This window comes from Colius striatus, chromosome 10 (genome assembly GCF_028858725.1).
Source record: "Colius striatus isolate bColStr4 chromosome 10, bColStr4.1.hap1, whole genome shotgun sequence".
Lineage (NCBI taxonomy): Eukaryota > Metazoa > Chordata > Aves > Coliiformes > Coliidae > Colius > Colius striatus.
In genome coordinates this window covers 21,789,164-21,807,651 of record NC_084768.1, presented here as the reverse complement: position 1 = coordinate 21,807,651, position 18,488 = coordinate 21,789,164, and the positions used below count along the sequence as shown (strand labels likewise).

The window sequence follows — 18,488 nt, the reverse complement described above, 5'->3', positions numbered from 1 at the left end:
GTATTACCCCTTTAGCTTATGCAGAATAGTTGCTGCTGAACATCCAAGGTTCAAACCCTGATGACAACCCGCGGTAATGGCAAATGAGGTGTAAGACATTCTGATTAGCCACATCATTAGGCATTCACCAACACCCTCTGCAAAGCAGACTTCCAGAAGTCCCTAAGTTCATGCTGGAGCTGCCTGCACAGGCCTCTGAGCATTACTCAGTTTTAGCTCAAAACACTCCCCCAAGGGAGGTTCTTTAGCAGGTCTGAAGGTCTGGGGTCAGATCAGAATTACAGAGGACACCATGGTGTAGGCACAACCTACCCTCTGGCATGAGCCAGGCTCATCCGAGCACTCCATATACCTATGCCAGGATGAAAAACAGTATTAAACAAATGTTGGGGACTATTACCTAGACAAGTCAGCCTCAGAGCAGTAAAAAAAAATAAATCAGAAAGCAGGAAGCCTCTTGACTTCATATCCCCTAAACCCAAGGCTTCAACTGAACTAACCTTTGCTCACTCTGCAGCCTTTTAAAGCAAATGAGACCACTATAAACTATTTAAACATTATGAAGCAATTAATTGCTCATGAAAGGTGCCAGTTTTTTGATTTTTTGTGAATTACAGAAAGAGCCTTTAGGTACCTAGTCTCTCAGGTGAGGTTCTTCAGTTAAGTGCCTAAAGTGAAATGAGATAAACCCTATCCTCAGTGTCACGGCTTCACGTATCTTGATCCCATTCAAATGCTTCAGGAACATATGCAAGGAGCACTGACAAAACCAGTGAAAAGCTCAGCTCACATCTGCAATTACCAAAGAACAGACTGCATGTGTTCTTCCAGAAGGTAAGAAGATAAGTTTAACCACAGACCAGAATGGGATATGTATGACCTAAACTGCTCTAGTTTCACTGAAAAAAAAACCAATCTTGTAAACTATCCCTATGCAAGATGCAAATCTTGGACCCAGAGTTCACCCAACAGCATCAGCATAGCATAGGCATACCTGAAGGATCTCATCAATAGGATCTGAGAGCAACACACCTCTCGTGGTTTAGGTCCAGCTAGGATCAAAGGACCATGAGCAGCCACTTGCTCACTCCTCCCTATCCCAACCGAATGGGAAAAGTACCTAGGGCCTTTCAAACGCGGAAAGGACAGGGAGGGCTCACTTGCCACTTACAGTCTGAGGCAAAACAGACAGGACTACTCAACTTGGGGAAGAAAACAAAATTTAACTTAATCCACCACCAACCAAAAACATAACACACAGAAAACAAGAGTGAGATGACGATGGAGAGTATGACCAGCCCTTTCAGACCAGAACCCTGATCCTGGTGTATTTACCTCTTCCTCCCTTGAGCAGCACAGAGGGCAGGGAATAGGGGGCACAGTCAGTCCTGTTCCAATGGCTCTTGCCATCTCTCTCTCTCAAGAGTTCAGCGCAGGGCCACAAAAATGATTAAGGTAGTGCAACATCTCCCTTATGATGAAAGGCTGGGGGAGATGAGGCTCTCTAGCTTGGAGATGAGGAGACTGAGGGGTGACCTCATTAATGTTTACAAATATGTAAAGGGTGAGTGTCAGGAGGATGGAGTCAGGCTCTTCTCGGCGATGTCCAATGATAGGACAAGGGGCAATGGCTACAAGCTGAAACATAAGAAGAAATTTCTTCACAGTGAGGGTGATAGAGCACTGGAACGGGCTGCCCAGATGGGTTGTGGAGTCTCCTTCTCTGGAGACATTCAAAATTCACCTGGATGAGTTCCTATATGACCTACTCCAGGTGGTCCTGCTCTGGCAGGGGGTTGGACTGGATGATCTTTCAAGGCCCCTTCCAACCCTTAAGATTCTGTGATCTTATACCACTGCTGTACTTCCTCCTACACACCAGTGATTTAAAATAATGATCACACAGGCACCCGATTGGCCTGGCCAACCCAGAAGTGGGTCCAATGAGAGCCAGGGGAAGTTTTGGGAACTGCTAGGTGGCAGCACTGCAGCCCCCTCCCCCTGTTACTAAGCAAAAGGGGCTCCACAAAAACCCATCACAACACCTAAAACAGGAAATCCTATACCCAAGCAATAGTTATTAAAAAGGAACTGTGTTCAACAATGTAATTGTAGAACACATTCTCCCTGGCAGTAGTAAAGAATGCATATGAAGCAGTCAGCCCAGAGCACATTTGATTAAACCCACCCTATTTCTTCTAACAAAACTGTTATCAAGGCATGGTGAGCTGATCAAGTAACACCATATATCCTTTTCAACAGAGAAATTGTTTTGCTATTTGCAAACAGAAAAACATATGTTCTCAATATTTTCCCCGATGCATGCATCTCCTTCAAAACCAAAGTACACAGCATATGCCAAAAATCAAATCGCTGATTGGAAAACATATACCAACTGGCACCTGAGGGCTTTCCATCTCTCTAAAGGGTTCCTCTTCTCATTCTTTAGGCCACATTCAATAAATGAAATATCTGCTCCTTTTACACACTCCTTAATCCATCTTATCCAGATCCTCAACTGGCTGAGTTGAGCCCACTCTAATATAAATTCTAAGCAGCCTCCAAGGCACACACAAAAAGCATAAAACACAAGTCAGAAAAAGACTATAGAGACACATATCTCAAGTCCACAAAGCATAACAGAAACAGCTCTGAGGTTTGTGTAACAGGATGAAGAATATTACAGACACAAAACAAAGCACCAACCCAACACAAACTCATTTTGCTCATCATTGGTTAAGAATAGTTCAAGCACAATTTGTACCAGCAAATGGGGTCCCATCAGTCCGTGGCCCTATACACAGGACAAGCATCGCTCATCCTCCTGCAGCTGACACCTGGCCCAGCGCTGCATCACGCGACACAGAGCTTCCAAAAGGCACGTGAACTTGACCTTGCGTCTTATCCAAATACGGTTGGAATTCAGGATGGTAGCACAGCACATGGAGCAAGGATTAAGGATCAGAGTCTCAGTTTCAGTAGCCTTCACTTCTCAGTTTTTTTCCTTCATTCTCCCATGAGAACTCCAGCTCCTCTCTTCAGTAAAGGCGCTTGCTACTAATTGCCCACCACAGAAGGCATTGCTTTTCATCATTATCTTCTAGCATTGACACTTTAAAAGAGCAAGGTTGGCATTTCAAGAGGCAAATATTCTCTGCTTAGCCTCCTTGCCAGCTTCCCCTATGTGTATTTCACTGACAATCCATTTCACAGTGAACAGCATTGCCTCAGTGAAACTGAGATAAGATGTATATAGTATTTATGCCTCCTTATTGATTTAATTACTGGACATTCTCAGAAAATAACTGCTTTCTCAAGATGATTAAGAGATAGAATATATCAGTCTTGGGGAGGGAGAAATTAATCATAGCTTAAAGGCACTTGAGGATCTGCAGTAAATATCTACTTTTTATAAAGCATTAGAAATGTAATTGTGGGCCTTTAAATCACTTCAGTAGATGCAAACTTCATCAGAAATTTCACTTGCCATATCACAGAGCTCCCATCAACACTCATAGCCAATGTGACCTACTGTTAAACACTTATTGCCATAAATAGGATTAACTTGACTTCTATACAGTACAATCACTGACTGTGCGAAAAACAAGCTACTGTAACTTGAGAAGTAAATTTTGAAGTGAGAGAAAGAAGAATAGGTGAAGCCAGAAGACTACAAATTCACTTCTAACACTGCTGGTATCTACCTTCTCTCCACTGCTCCCAGCTATCAGACATTGCTACCTTAGATGACAGTGACTGTCATTTCCTGCTTCACAAGAAGGTGAAAGCACAGTTCTCTACTGCCCAAGTGGGCAAAGAATACAGCTTCAACAGATTCTCTTTCCACTTTGTATTTCAGAGGCACGAATCTATTCACTGCTCAGGTAATTCAGGACATGATGAAATATGTTGTACAGATACTTTATCTGGGGCAAGGGTTCAATGTCTTTTTAGTTTAAATGGCACCAGCTTGATCATTTTCTAATCTGGTTCAGTATTGTGTAATATTTATTTGCTGATTGACCTCAAAGTAGTTAAAAGTAGTAGAAATAATGGGGCAGTAACCTCTAATGAGAAGGCACAGATAAATCTTTTTTGTGCAGAACAGCTTCAGCTGAAAACCAACCAGAGCTTCAAACTATCACTGTGTGGATTTGTGCTCTTTTTTTGTTTTGTGATGTACACCAACACTTCACAGAACGGTCAGGGCTGGAAGGGACCTCTAAAGATCATTCAGTCCAACATACTGTTAAAGTAGGATGTACAGTAACATGTCCAGGCAGCTCTGGAAACCTCCAGAGAACGTGACTCCACACCCTCCCTGGGCATCCTGTGCCAGTGCTCCCTCACCTGAGCACCAGTTTCTCCTCATGTTTAAGTGGAATGTCCTGTATTCCAGCTTGTGTCCGCTACCCCTTGTCCTGTCACCACAGAACAAAGACTGGCCCCATCCTCGTGACATCCACCCTTTAGGTATTTATAAGCATTGATAAGGTCCCTTTTGTCTTCTCCAGGCTAAACAGTCCCAGGTCCCGCAGCCTTTCCTCAGTCCCTTCATCACCTTTGTAACACTACTGGACAATCTCCAGAAGTTCCCTATCTCTCTTGAACTGGAGAGTCCAGAACTTCTACACTGATGTTCCTGAGAACAGTGACAAGTGGCTTCTCAACAGGTTCAGTTCAGATAATTGTTCAGACAATCTTATCTGTAGTGGAAGTTACAGAATCTACACAACACTCTTCCTTTCTCAGCAACGTGTGTGATGCTCCAGCAAAGTCTACATTTTGCTATTTATTAGTCTTCAGAAAACACAATGGTAGAAAGCAGTATGAAAGAAAATCACTATACTGGAAAGTGAACATGTTTTTCAGGCGCATGGAGAGATAATAGTAACGTAAAGACTCTAAGGCAACTTTACACCAGGGGAGGTTTAGTTTGGGTATTAGGAATGTTTCTTCCCCAAAAGGAAAGGATGAACAGACAGACCAAGGCAGTGGCGGAGTCACTAACCCTGGAGGTGTTCAAAAGCTGTGTAGCTGTGAGTCTGAGGGACATAGTTTAGTGGTGGCTGTGGCAGTGCTGAGGTAATGGTTGGACCCAATCTAAACAATTCTGTGTTTCAAAACCTCTGTATTCAGGAGTTAATATCAAACTCTCCACAATTACTTGCCACATTGTCGCAGGGTCAACTTTGCCATGGCACTGCAATAGTGACTGCTGTTTGAGACACAAGAGGTGAAGTATCGTCCATGTAAACACCAGAAGCTACAGAGAACAGGCATACACTACTAAACACCAAGCCTCACTAGCTAAACTATATTGGTAATAGTAACATTGGGATGTACTACTAATGAGCTACAGAGCTTTTCACATAATTGCCACAACTTGGAGCTGGGGATAACAAAGCAAAATGGAACAAGTAGCTTCTGTGTAAGTTCATCAGGTAACACTTTCAAATGTAACATGAAAACTAATTCATAATCCAAAGCAGAAGAGAATTACATATTTGAGACATTATCACTTTTTTCTCCCTCAGGAAAAGACAATCTCCACCATCTTCAAGTGAAAGCAGGAATAAAAATTCTTTCCCTTGTAAAAAAGATTCAAGAATCAGCAGTGAAATTTACCATTGTGCATACCTTCAGGGCTAGACAGGTAGAGTTAAAACAGTAGAAAAGTAAGTGCAAGTGATGCTCTAGTAGGCTTTTGGATGATGCCACAACATTTTGGTTGTTTTCTATTTTTTTGAGCTTCTAGCACTGACAACACTGTCTTCTGCAATCTATATAAACAGCTATTTTTAGCAGGACTCCAGATAAATCCTTCCAGAAAAACAAGAAAACAGCCATGTAATCACATAGAATTGATTTTTTAGATATCACAAGGTGTCCATTAAGGATGAGAAAAAGTTTCAAAACAGTAATTTCATACACAGTCAGTACACTTGGCACAGAAGTCTCAGAAACAGAAAATACTCAGAGGTACTTTAGACTTTATGCTTATCAACCCAGAGAGTTGTTTGCTATTATATAGCATTGATCACTAACATTCAACCAATGAGAGTAACAACGAAACTTAGCAGCAGTAACAGCATAGAAAGAGTATTTGAGTTTTAAAGAAACAGTATTCCTTGCTGAAATAATCAATAGTGAAATAACAAGTAATAGTATCACTTCAATAGTTATAGCACAAGAGGTCAGATTTTGCAGTTATTATACCCAATTCTGGTTATCTGTTTGTCTTCAGACATATCAAGACAGCACAGATTTAAGTGAACACTTTGTCTGATGAACAGATGTAAACACTTTGTCTCCCAAAATGTGAAAGCAAAACTCAAAACTTCGATGTGTGTTCATTATTACTCTCACTACATAGCTAAGGAAGTCCAAAATAAACCAACACCCCCTCATCCACAGAAAAATCTTACCCAACCTTGAGTTTTTCAGACAGCATGTTCAGAAATTTCTGAGGCTTCCAAAGAACACTACTCAAAGGTCAGTAGTGACAGCTTTAACCTGATGTTCTGTGATGCATCAGTTGAGGTACTGCACTAGAACAGAGAGGTCAGACTTGTTAACTTTGTACATCTTTTTCCCTCACTTCAGATTTTGGGAATAACTGCAGACTCACTCAAGTCTCAGAATAAAACAACTATTTGAATCAGGTGGACAGAATAATTTTCTTTGCCTTTGACCTTACTCTTACCAGACAGAGTTGGGGCAACTTCTCTCTTTCCTTCCTATAAGAAACTACAGGATTTTGATAAGCACCCAGGGTTTGCAAAACATTTTCCCACAGGCACTACATTGGCAATCAGCTTATTCCTCCTTGTCAAGCTATTAATTTGTCTAGTTCAAATATTAGACAGCTTTGAAGCAGTTTTACCTACTGAGAGAGGTTAGGAGACCTACCGACTGTGGACAAGAAGAGTCACTTCCCAAAGACAGGCAGATCTACCCAGAATTCATCAAGTCCCGAGTCCTCAAAGGGCAAAGACTCCCGTTTTCATCTCACTGGGTAGTTTGCACAACATAGACTGCAGAAGAGAGTGATGTGAGGTCTGTCCAGGACATACATACAGCAGCAACCCACTCAATCTTTCTCGTTCTTAGCCAAAAGATATACTGTGAAACACTGGCAATATCCCTCCTCTGCCTCCTCTCTAACCCATCGAGTTCCACCACAATGTACTTGAAACTCATTTAAAATCTGCTGTATTATACCCACACAGTGTTGAAACCAAAGTACTGAAATAGTTTATACCACAGCACAGCTTACAACAGACTAAACTCAAGTAGGTGCTATTAATTACCCACAAACACAATGACACCCACAGATCTACATGACTCCCAGTAGGGGAACCCCGAAGGAACAGCACTGAGATCACAGACTCCTCTAATGCTGCACCCATTCCTTGTAATAATGTCACTTCTGTAGTGCTGGCAAACTCAGATACTAGTACAAAAAAATCCCTCACATTTCCCTTAAACTTGTCCTCCCTGCTTTGAAAACAACTGTCATCCAGTTTCTCAATAGTCACGTTGCTGTTCTTTAGTAAAACTAATACCAAGTCCTGAAGCATTTCTTCCTTCACACAAAGGATGCACAATGCAAAGGGAATCCTGAAGACAATGACCTTCTTCAGGCTATACCAGAAGGACCATTCAGCTTCTCCCAAATGAGAAAATATTTCAGACAACTGATTTATACACGTTCAGCCTTTGCCTGAAAAGTTTAATAGACACCCATAAATCTGAGAGTAATGCCCAAGGCCAAACATCTCAAGTGACAAAAGAATGCAAAATACTAAGTGCAAGGCAACATGTTGGACAAAAGCTATCAGCAGCTTTCTGTAAGAAACCTGCTGGGCAGTGAAAAGGCAGTGATACTGTTTAGCTGTAGATAGAGCAACAATGAAGTGGTGGCTCATATCAGGAAGGCTGGCCACACAGCCACTGAAGGTGAATTAAAACCACAAAGAATTTCAGCTGGACAAAGGTGGAAGTTTTATTGCTACACTCAGAGGTCAGTTTATTCTTCAATCTCAACTGCCTTTCACAACAGGATTTAACATGTAAAGGAAAGCTTGTACTTTCTGCACACAGCTTTCCACCTTTATTATTCATTTTTATAAACAACATACTTTTTATATGGGGAAGTATGAAAAAATGTAATTTCAGTAATAGCCTGATTTTAATTTCTCATGTTCCTCCCGTGGAAAAAAAAAATCCAAAACCATCACGTTATTTCTTCTTCATTTTAACTTCTAAAAAAACCTATCAAAAAAACCAAAGTTGTTGGACCTTTCGTGACTGTCTCAATTTGTTTCAAGCTAGTACATGGCTCAGCAGACTAATTCTTGTTATGGATATAACACTGCAAGTCTATTCAATAAAAGAGACCCCAGGTTACAAAGATGAACAGAATTACAAGCCTTTTCTCCATCATATAATTAGAGCATTACTCTTAAAAATATATGTATGGAATCAAGGGGCTAAAAAAACCCAATAAATAAAAACCACAACTGTATTCTTGGTTCTCCTACACATTTACTATGTGGCCCTAGGTGAATGACTTCAGTTCAATGCTATTTTCCCATATGAACAAAGCAGTACTAAGGTTTTCCCTTTACTCATATTGGCAATAGGTTGCCTATTCGATTTGTACAAAAAAGGGTTGGGAGATGCTCATATCAGAGATTTGTAGTCATGCAGAGTACCAAGAAGCAAACATCATCCTGTGCACTAGGAAGTCCAGAGGTTATATATACCCTTCGTTTTTCTTGTAATGAAAACTAATGACTGCAGTTTGGTCTATAAAATAGTCATTCACACTAAAGCAATGCTTGATTAAATCACGCAGAGTCAGAGTTATTACTGGTATGATTCCACTACTAGGGATGAATTTGTTCTCTTAGGCTTATTTTCCATTCCAAAATTCCTTAATGGCATAAAGAAAAAACAGAAAAGCTGGCCACAGATGTTAAATAAAGACATTCTGAGCACAATCCCATTTCCACAGGATACAATGGGAATTTGTAGTTGTGTCTTGTGGGTCTTAATCACCTATAAATTCATTTGTTGATCTTAGGCTTTAGCTGCAATTCAAAACTTTCCTGTATCAACTCTTCTTACTTTGGGACATCTTTATTTCCCCAGTTTTTCCATTGAACACAAGTCTCGCAAGAGATTTCTTTGTCAACAGACCTTTTCACTATCTACAAAACTTCTACGATCATGTTTAGGCATTGAAAAACCACAACAGAAAAATTCTTGTAATCTGTTAAAGCATTGCACATGCTTACACATGAACTGGAATCCAAAACAAAAGGCTTTTTCAAAATAGAGGTCTCAGCATACCACCAGATGGTACAACAGTATCAGAATGTGAAACCCATTACACATTTTTTTTCCATAGGTCATAATTCTATGCTGTAAATCTCAGGTTTTACACTAAAAAAATATACTTTAGAAAAATATTGCTTTAGAAAAATACCATAATCTGACCACAATACCATTGCAACAGTCATACCACTACATTTAAATCTAACAAAGACCACAACATGTTGGCATGTCACAATGCAGCATTAATATGCAACACTTTGGTAATGAGGTAGTCCAGCAGAATATAGGAGATTTTTATATAACATTTTTTTTTTATACCTTGTATAATGTCAAATACCCTTCCAAGATAGGTTTATGTGTGATTTTGTTGAATACACTATCCTTGACAATAACTCTTTACAGTGCTAAGAAAGCACTTGAGCCTTTTCACTCATCAGTGGCAACCAAGCAGTACTGCAAAGAGAGTGAATGGGGCACTGTTCAGCCTATGTTGTGCAACATAAATTAGGAAAACAACAGAGTTAAAAGCCAAATCCATGTTACCTTTAAATTACTGATGAATAATGAGTGTATCTGGATCAGGACAGCTTTATAAAAGAGAGGCTTCTTGGACCTCAGGTTGAACCAGATGCTGCATTCCCCGTAGAGTCCTATTTGTTTCACAGTATGTCAAAAAACAACAAGAAAATTTGTCTATGGGGCAGCTACACATAAAGCTCTTTTTTGAAGAAACTATATCAGTTGACCAAGTAACCAGATAATTTGGGAAAAAAAAATATAATAATCTCATGCTCATTGACATTGTTGATCAGTCTTCAGAGAAAACTCTAGCTGAATGAACTGGACACTGTGAAACACAAGCCAAACAATATTTTTAACTAGATTTTTGAGAAACATTATTTATTTACAGATTGACAAAAAGATGCCGAAGAACTGGTCACAACAGTATTTCTATCATTTTCTAGACCAAAGCCTAGGCTTGGTCACTGTCAGATGCAAGGTACCAGATTACCAGCAGTCTAAGCTGCTACATCTATAAACTTCAAGACACTGGACCACATATGGTGTGTCCCTCTAACTCCGAGTCATCTAAAAATAGTTTTCAGAAACTATGACAAAATCAAGTTTAAATTTATGCATTTGCCACTTTCAAACAGTGCTATGACCTCAGAAGTCTTCCATCACACTAAAAAGGCCCCTCTGGCATGACTTCCATGGAGAGACATGTAACAGGACAGATGTCTGTCAACAGTTCCTTGTTGTACAGGTCAGCTCTAAGCAGGCTTAAGTTTCAGTTGTTCTCCTGAATGAAATCTAACATTTGATGAGGAAAAGGTTCTCCTGGGGCAAGAGAGGGAATAGGGAAATAGACAAGGATGCAAAGTAGACTGTGAGGGGGAAAAAATGTGAACCAAACCAAGGAAGGTGTTAGTGGATTTGTTGCTAGTGAGGTACGTGCAGAGCAAGAAGGTGGTGGTACAGAAAAGCATGACTAAAAGAATCAGTCTGTAAGAGAATCAAAGATCCTAGAGAGCCAGTGAAAGAAGAGGATCAAGGAGACAGGAGAAGAGGAACGAAAAGGAGAAAATGTACAGAAGAAAAAGTGAATGAGGAAGAGAAGATACGTGGGATGAGAAAGAAAAAGGCACAAAGGATTTGAAAGTGATCTGTGATGAAAGCTAAGCAGTGGAACTACCAGCGATATAAAAGTTGGCACTTCTTTCCACCAAGAATGCACAAGAACAAAGGACCATCCGCACCAATTGGTCAACCACAGAAGTGCACCACACAAGATCATCTTCTTGCTCTTGTGTTGGTACAGATATCCAAACCTTCTCACCAGAGAACTATCAGTTCTTACAGCAAATCACTTTGGTGAACAGAAAATGAATATTACTATGAAGTGTAATTATGGAGAAAAATCAAAACACTTCTAATCCACATGTTGATTTTCTGCCCTCTCCAAGGAAAAAAACCTCCAAGGAGAACTATCAGTTTTATTTTCCAAAAGGGTATTAAAGAGTTGTAGGCTCTACACTTGACCAAAATATTTTCCTTCTTGCTTAACTTCCATGGCATGATGCTTTTCAAGTTCCACATATATTTATTTCCTAAAATAACAAAAAGCTGGGATGTGGGGAGAAAGAAAGTGACTCCAAAGGTGAAAACTGTAAGGTACATAAACAGACCCTTTTGTGCTAGGACACTGTGACACCACAATGATGGACTGCTTTCTAAGGCATAAGAAAAAAAAAAAGAACCTATACAAGCTTATAGATAACAAATCAGCATTCCCATAGATGGGTTTTTCTTCAATTCTCCAAGCACTTAGTTTAAGGTATAACAATAGCAAACATATCTTGTAAGTAGAAATATCTATGACTGCGGGGGAAAACAGAAAGGCGGTGTCCATTTCCATTTGATGACATCCCTACAAAAATTGGACCCTTAAGAACTGACCTAGGAATATCATATTCTGAGATATTCCATATAAACTCGAACCAGAAGGTAATGTTCAAGGGCTTTTCCCCAGTCTCATGTTTTTCTCTTTTTTTGTGTGTGAAAAAAAAAGAAAAGAAGTTTTACAGCATAGTACAGCACATGATGTGTGTGCCTGGGGCATCCTGTTCCTATTTAAAGTCACCAGAAGGTATTTGACAAGGAAAAAAAGAAGAAAGCCAGAGAAAAGGGATAGGAAAGGAATAGAAAACAGATGCTGAAAGAGAGGAATGCACAATGTACAGCAGAAAGAAAAAAAAGGTAAAGCAAGGGAAAAAAATAAGAACCCAAACCAAAAGACATACCATATAAAGCTTGTGGATCATTTCAGTGCAAGTTTCTGAACGTAAACATGGGACAAGAAGACTGGAGAAAAATTTAATTGTAGTATGTATGGTCATAAGTGTATTCCCATGGAAGAGTGTTGAAAAAAACTTAGTAGCTTTGTTACTTGTTCTCTACTAGGAGAGAAGGTCATTGAAGCCACTTCAAATAGTATTAGAATTATTAGGAGGAGTATTTGATTCCCTAAACCACTCTTTGGTGCACACAACACACGTAAGGTCCACTTCAGTCTAGCCTGAATGGTTTTGGAAGGTCTGCTGGTATTTACATAGAAACAGCTGGAGAGAGTGTTTGAAAGCGTTATTCGCTCCGGCAAGTTACCGCAGCGGAGAGACTCATGCGGGAAGCACGGCTACGAAGCGACAGAAATACTTACGCTTCAGTCCCCTGGAAACACAGGAAAGTCAACTCTTCCTAAAAGGTAGCCCTGAACAGGACCCGCTCCGCTGTCCGGGGGCTGCTCAGCCCCACCGCCCGTCCCCGACCCCCCTCGGCGTGAGCCGCGCATCCCGCAGCGCTGTCCGGCTCCGGGCGGAACGCCCTACCTGGATCGTGGAAAGGCACCAGCGCGAAGTTGTAAAGCGGTCTCTTGGGTCTTTTCAGCGACGTTTCCAGGATCTTGGATGCCCCGTCGATGACTTGCACCAGGTCGTCGTACATGGAGCCAGTCACATCGAACACGAACGCCAGGGTGGAGGCTCCCTCCGGCACTGCCTCGCTGTCGGGCTCGGGGACAGCGCAGGGGCACAGGACGAGCAGCAGCACCGCGCGCAGACCCAGTCGCCCAACTCCGAGAGCCATGTTCCCCGGCAGCTCGGAAAGGCACTGGCGCCGTCCCGCCCGGAGCAGCCCGGCACCCGCAGCCCGCTCCTCTCCGCGCGGAGGGGAGGAAGCGCCGCGGCTTTTGTGTGCGCGCGGCTGCGGCCCCGCTCCGCCTTTCTTACCGGGCAGGGCCGGGGCAGCACCGCCCCGAGGGAGAGGGCTGAGCCCCGTGCATACCGCGGGCTGCAGGCGCTGCTGCCGCCGGCGCGGCTGGGGCTGCCGCCTTAGGAGCCGCGGCTACGGTCCGAGGCGGTGCCCGCCCAAGTCCAGCCCCGGCCCCGCCTCCCGTGGCCCCCCGTGGCCCCTGCGCTCACCTCCGCGCACCTCCGCGCCCCGTCCCGCGGCGGTCGTCATCGGGGAGGGCTGGGGCGGGCGAGCCTCCCCATCGGGAACGAGGCACTGGAGGGTGAGGTACGGACCTGCCCATCCCGGCCCGGCGGCCTCGTCCGCACCTGCCGGAGAGGTGAGGATGGCGGTGCTGACTCGAGTCCATCCCTAGCAGGACAGATGAGTGCCTTTATTGTTTCACGATTATAAATGCCTGATACGAGATTGAAATCGCTGCTACATATGCTGGTGCCCTGGTTCTCCTCTTGCATCTTCCACAACCCAGAGGCTGGAGCTCCCAAAGCCCCTTCCAGCCTCAGCTCCTATGAATGTGTTCTTTACAGTCACTGTTGAAGTGGGTAGTAAAGACCCCAAAATGTGATGAGGAGTGGCAGTCCCTGATGCACAAAAAATGACTGGACAAAGAAGAAGATAAAGTAGCTAAAGTAGTGTTTTAACTCTGCTCAAGTGATGGAAGAGGTTGAAGGCTATATACTTCAGAACTCCGTATTTTTTCAAGGACCCAGATACATCCCAACAAGTACCATTTGTAAATCCAGTCCTAGGTGGTCAACCTAATGCCACATGAAAGGGCCCGCGGAGAGCCAGGAGCCAAATCTGTGTTGCTCCAGCTCACCTCAGTGCTGCTGTCACAAGCCTTCCCACTAGCTTCCTCACGTGCAGCAGAGAGCAATGAGACATCATGTTAAAATCCAAGTGGGAGGGAAATCTCATCCATTGTTTTGAGAGGGATGAGTGAGGTGGGTGAGGTGCACAGCATTCAATGCAGCTTGGAATGGTAGACCATGAAGCAGAGTTTACCCTCATTAGTTTCCCTCATTTTACTAATCTTAAAATTGGTGCTAAAACTGTGTGCTATTGTGACTGGAAAATTAATCGTGTAGAAACACTGCTTATCCTAATCAAGTTAGAAGCCTGCAATTGAATTATAAAAAACAGATGTTTACATTCTTTCTCCCCTTCAGCACTGATGTCATGAGAAGGAAGCACATAACCAAAGCTGTGCAAGGCATTCTCAATAAAACCCCAAACCATGGAAAACTTGCCTCATCTGTAACTCTGCTAGCAGAAAACTCAGAGCCGGTTTGCAAAAAATATTTGCAGATTTTCTAAGGAGAAATGTGCTCAAGTCATAAAATAGGAATATGAATTATGAACACCCTAGAGACTGGCAGCACTGCGGCTTAAGGAGTTCCTTCAGTCCTTTATGAAGATGAATTCCTGTTACATTTTTCCTCACAAAGCAAGCCATCATGTTCTTTCTGTCTTAAATTATTTATCATTTAGATGGAACCAAACTAGAGCAAGCCTAATGTCTCTATGACTATGTAACCCTCTTGCACACATATTGCTGCATTTCTAAAATATTGTCATATAACACGGGGTTTGAGTATAACATAAAGCAAAATCTTTCCTTCATAAAAGTGGAAACTGATATGTATTTTGATTGCCTAACAATTTCCACCATAAAATATCCTTGAAGCTTGGAAGCTCTGTTATTCACAGCAGGCCTTTGAATTTGAAGGGAGAAAACCCTGTAGCAAGAGGAATGAGATTTTTTTTCTCCAATGAGATGATTTACAGTTTCCCAAAGAATCATCTATTGAAAAGAATCAATTGCTGTGTTCCTTCTGACATGCTCTACAGTAAAGTGTTGACAGCATGCCAGCATCATAACTAAGCACAAAGACTCAGAGGTCAGTCGTACTCCACTGTCAAAGCACTCTGTAGCAGAAACACCTGGCCATTGTCAGACCAAGGGGCTGGAAGGCAGCTGGGTCGGAGTACCCTCAGCAGTCCCCCACTGCCTCACAGACCTCGCTTTACTGCAGCTGCAACCACCTTCACAATTCCCAGCATCTTTTGCATACACAGCTATTATAGTTGTCTTTGACACTAACTATGATTTTCAGCATTTCTAACTTAACCTTCATATTCTTTTCATACTTCTTTTGGGCTGGAAGTTGACATTTTGTTTATGCAATTTGGTAGCATAGAAGAAATCGACAAGATGCAGACTTGACTGTTCCATTCCTTCCCACCACACTCCTATACTGCCACTCTGAGTGTCAGCTAAGTGTTACCCATCTGGCCTAGATGGCCTTTAAAGATTCTTGCCAACACAAACTGTTCTGTGATTCTATGACACTATATTTATCCTGGATACTTGTAAATTATTCAATGAGGTGGATAGAGAGTTAAATCATTTAACTCCTTCTCTCTTCCTAGCTTGTCTCAAATATTAAAAGCATATAAAAATTTGTGTGATAAGGGGAAAATATACTAGTTTAGAAGGCTGTGGAGGAAATAACATACTTTTTGCCCTCCAGACTTGTGTCTGAATCTGCTCCATTTTGTATTTCACAGCTAAAAATTACCGCTATCCAATGGCCGCTGAAGAAGAAAGAGCTGCCAGTTTCATTGTCATTCATAGTAAACAAGCATCCACTTCAAAAACTGAAGTTTCCAATTGAAGGAGAAAAATTACTGTTTTTAAAGCTGATGCTACTCTCTAATTACAGAGCAAACTGCTGATACCAAAACAGATTCTTCCCCTGGGATCCCATGGACCACTCTCAGCAGGCTGCATCTACCAGAGCTCTTTCTCACGACACCTCTTTCCTGGCCAGCAAGTTCTGCACGTATACCAGATACTCTGAACTCTTTTGTCACAAACATTGGACAACACTTTTTTCCTCTGGATCTCCATCCACATTTAAAGCTTTTATTCCTGCTCCTCCTCGAAGTCCCATCCGTCCTCATTTTTTTTCCTATTTTCTTTATTTGAATTTGATTAATTGTTGTGGAAAAGGAGGGAATTGTGACTGTTTGTTTTAGGTATCTGGCTTTAGCTCTCTTTGTGAGAAATATATGTATTGTATATGTATTGTATAGACAGAGTGTTTTCATAGCCAGTCTTTAGTCCTGTCTTTGTATTTTACATATATAGTCTCCTACATGTGAGAAGTACATCTTTGTATTCATCAAAGCCACACGCTACTCTGAAACCAAAAATGACATTTTGGTTCTCAGATTCTGTTCTTTGAAGTAGTGTGCAGGCAGGATCTATGCTGTTTCTCATAGAATTATAGAGTCATTATGGTTGGAAAAGACCTTTAGGATCAACAAATCCAACCACTCACCTCACACTGCTAAGTACATCACTAAACTAAACCATATCCCTCAGTACTTGGGAATGACAGGGTTAAAATGCCCCAGTAGGAGAGGAATGCTACAACAGGATTTAGCAGGTATGCTGAGGAGCCTGAAACCAGGTAAGGGGCTAGCTAGAGCTGCTGCTAACAGATCCACAAGGAAAGATAAACAAGGAGCAAAAAAGAGAAAGGACTGAGATTTTTTTTTTTTAATATATATTTCAAAATCTTTATGTTCATCTAGAAAGCAAATGAAAAGACTAGGAGTACTTTTGGGGGAGATTTTGTCTCACAAATGCTATTATAAGATGAGAATTCTAATTCAAAGAGATCAAGTAAACGCTGACCTTTTTCCAGCCAGCGACTTCTATTTTGCAGCTGTGCAGCTGGTCTCACATATTGACGGTATGCTTTTAGCACACAGCTTGTCTCTCCCCTCTGTGACCAAAGCATTTTGCTTGATGCAGCTAGAAACTCTGTTGCAGATACAAGACAGCTTTTATACCCAAGAATCTCAATGCCACTTAGCCACAGTGGATTCACACCTTCTTGTGAGATGTGTTACCTTTGCAAACAATATAAAAACTTAATATAAAAATGGGATATTTATATATATAAAAATGTGTAGGTTTTGTTTGGCTTCTGGATCTTCAGAGATCATAAGTTTTCTTCAAAATCCACACAACTAGAAATCACCTGCTTTTGTTAAGAAAACAAACTCTGGGATTCTAGCATAACCCCTTTTCTGTAGGAAGTGACGTGTTTCTCAGATAATCTGGATTCTGAAGAACTGGAAGTTTCTGATTTCCACATTTCTGAAAAGTTGGTTTGAATCTGAAATCAAGCTGTGGGCTATATTCTCTACTCCTGCCTTCAGGTATCAGCATAAAGAGATAAGATGGAGATAGAATTGCATTTTGAACTGTTCACAACGACGATGTGTGAATTCTGACCATCCTGTATTTTATGGTTACTGCTTCCTTTTCAAACTCAGCCTCCATTATGAGCCCAGCAATGCTGGAATTCTTCATGGGCTTGACAATTAAGGCTTCACAACAAAATCAGAGCAGATAAGTGAGTGCCAGCAATTTTATGTGTTCTATGAACATTTCTAGCTGATAGGCAGCTTTCGATGGAAAGGTTGTAAAACATTTGTAAGATGCCATGGGTTTTACCTTGTAAAGAATCTAGAAGTCCCAGAGAGATCACCTTTTTATGTTTTCTGTCTTCTTTCTCTGCTCCACAGAATTTTGCTTAGATATAAATGCCAGTTCAATTCACAGTTCAACAAGTTTCAAAAATATCACATAATAGTGAGAAGGAGCTAGCCACAAGCAGTGAGTAGCTGTAGCAACTGGAGTAGTTTGTTTAATAAACCATATGCCTGAGCCAAGAGATCATTTCACCCTGCTATAGCCCTGAATCATCTCTCATCTGCAAGATGAAATCACTTTGCTTTTGGTTATAAAACATTTGTTTTATTAAACAGACCATCCTGTGATCATGACATAGAAGGAAAAGTCTGGGGCCAAAAGTTTAGTTTCTTCCTCAGGAGCAGATTTGCTGCCTTTATTAATACGATTATGTTTCAAGACCAGGACTAAGTTGGGACCTGCTCTGCCATGTCCTTGCTTACTCAGAAGAAAAGGAGTAGATAAAATAATGGATGGAGAAACAGAATAATCAAAAGTATAAGGCTTGTACCTACTGGACAGAGCAGTCTTGATCTCTGTATCAATCTTTATGTTCTGTGATATAGCCTAAGCAATTCTTAGCACAAGGTACGGGCGCATTTGTAAGCAACAGGTCCTTACAAAATCCATAAGCTCCATAACCTTCAGCTCTACAGGTCACATCATACAAATGAGAAATGAAAGCAGGGAAGGACTAAATGACTTGCAAAAAGTCATACAAGAAATCTGTAGTGGAAATAGTGAGGAACACAATCCCAAATTTCACCTCACTTCAGATCAT

General features: G+C 41.5%; 1 protein-coding gene across 1 annotated transcript in view; it reads right to left on the bottom strand.

Annotated features, from left to right (window-relative positions):
* HMCN1 (hemicentin 1) overlaps positions 1-12,990 on the bottom strand; it is a 187,720-nt gene extending 174,730 nt beyond the window's left edge. The window contains exon 1 of the mRNA XM_062003248.1: positions 12,735-12,990. Within this exon, the coding sequence (XP_061859232.1) occupies positions 12,735-12,990 (256 nt within the window). The remainder of the gene's footprint in view (positions 1-12,734) is intronic.
* Positions 12,991-18,488: the final 5,498 nt, after the last annotated feature.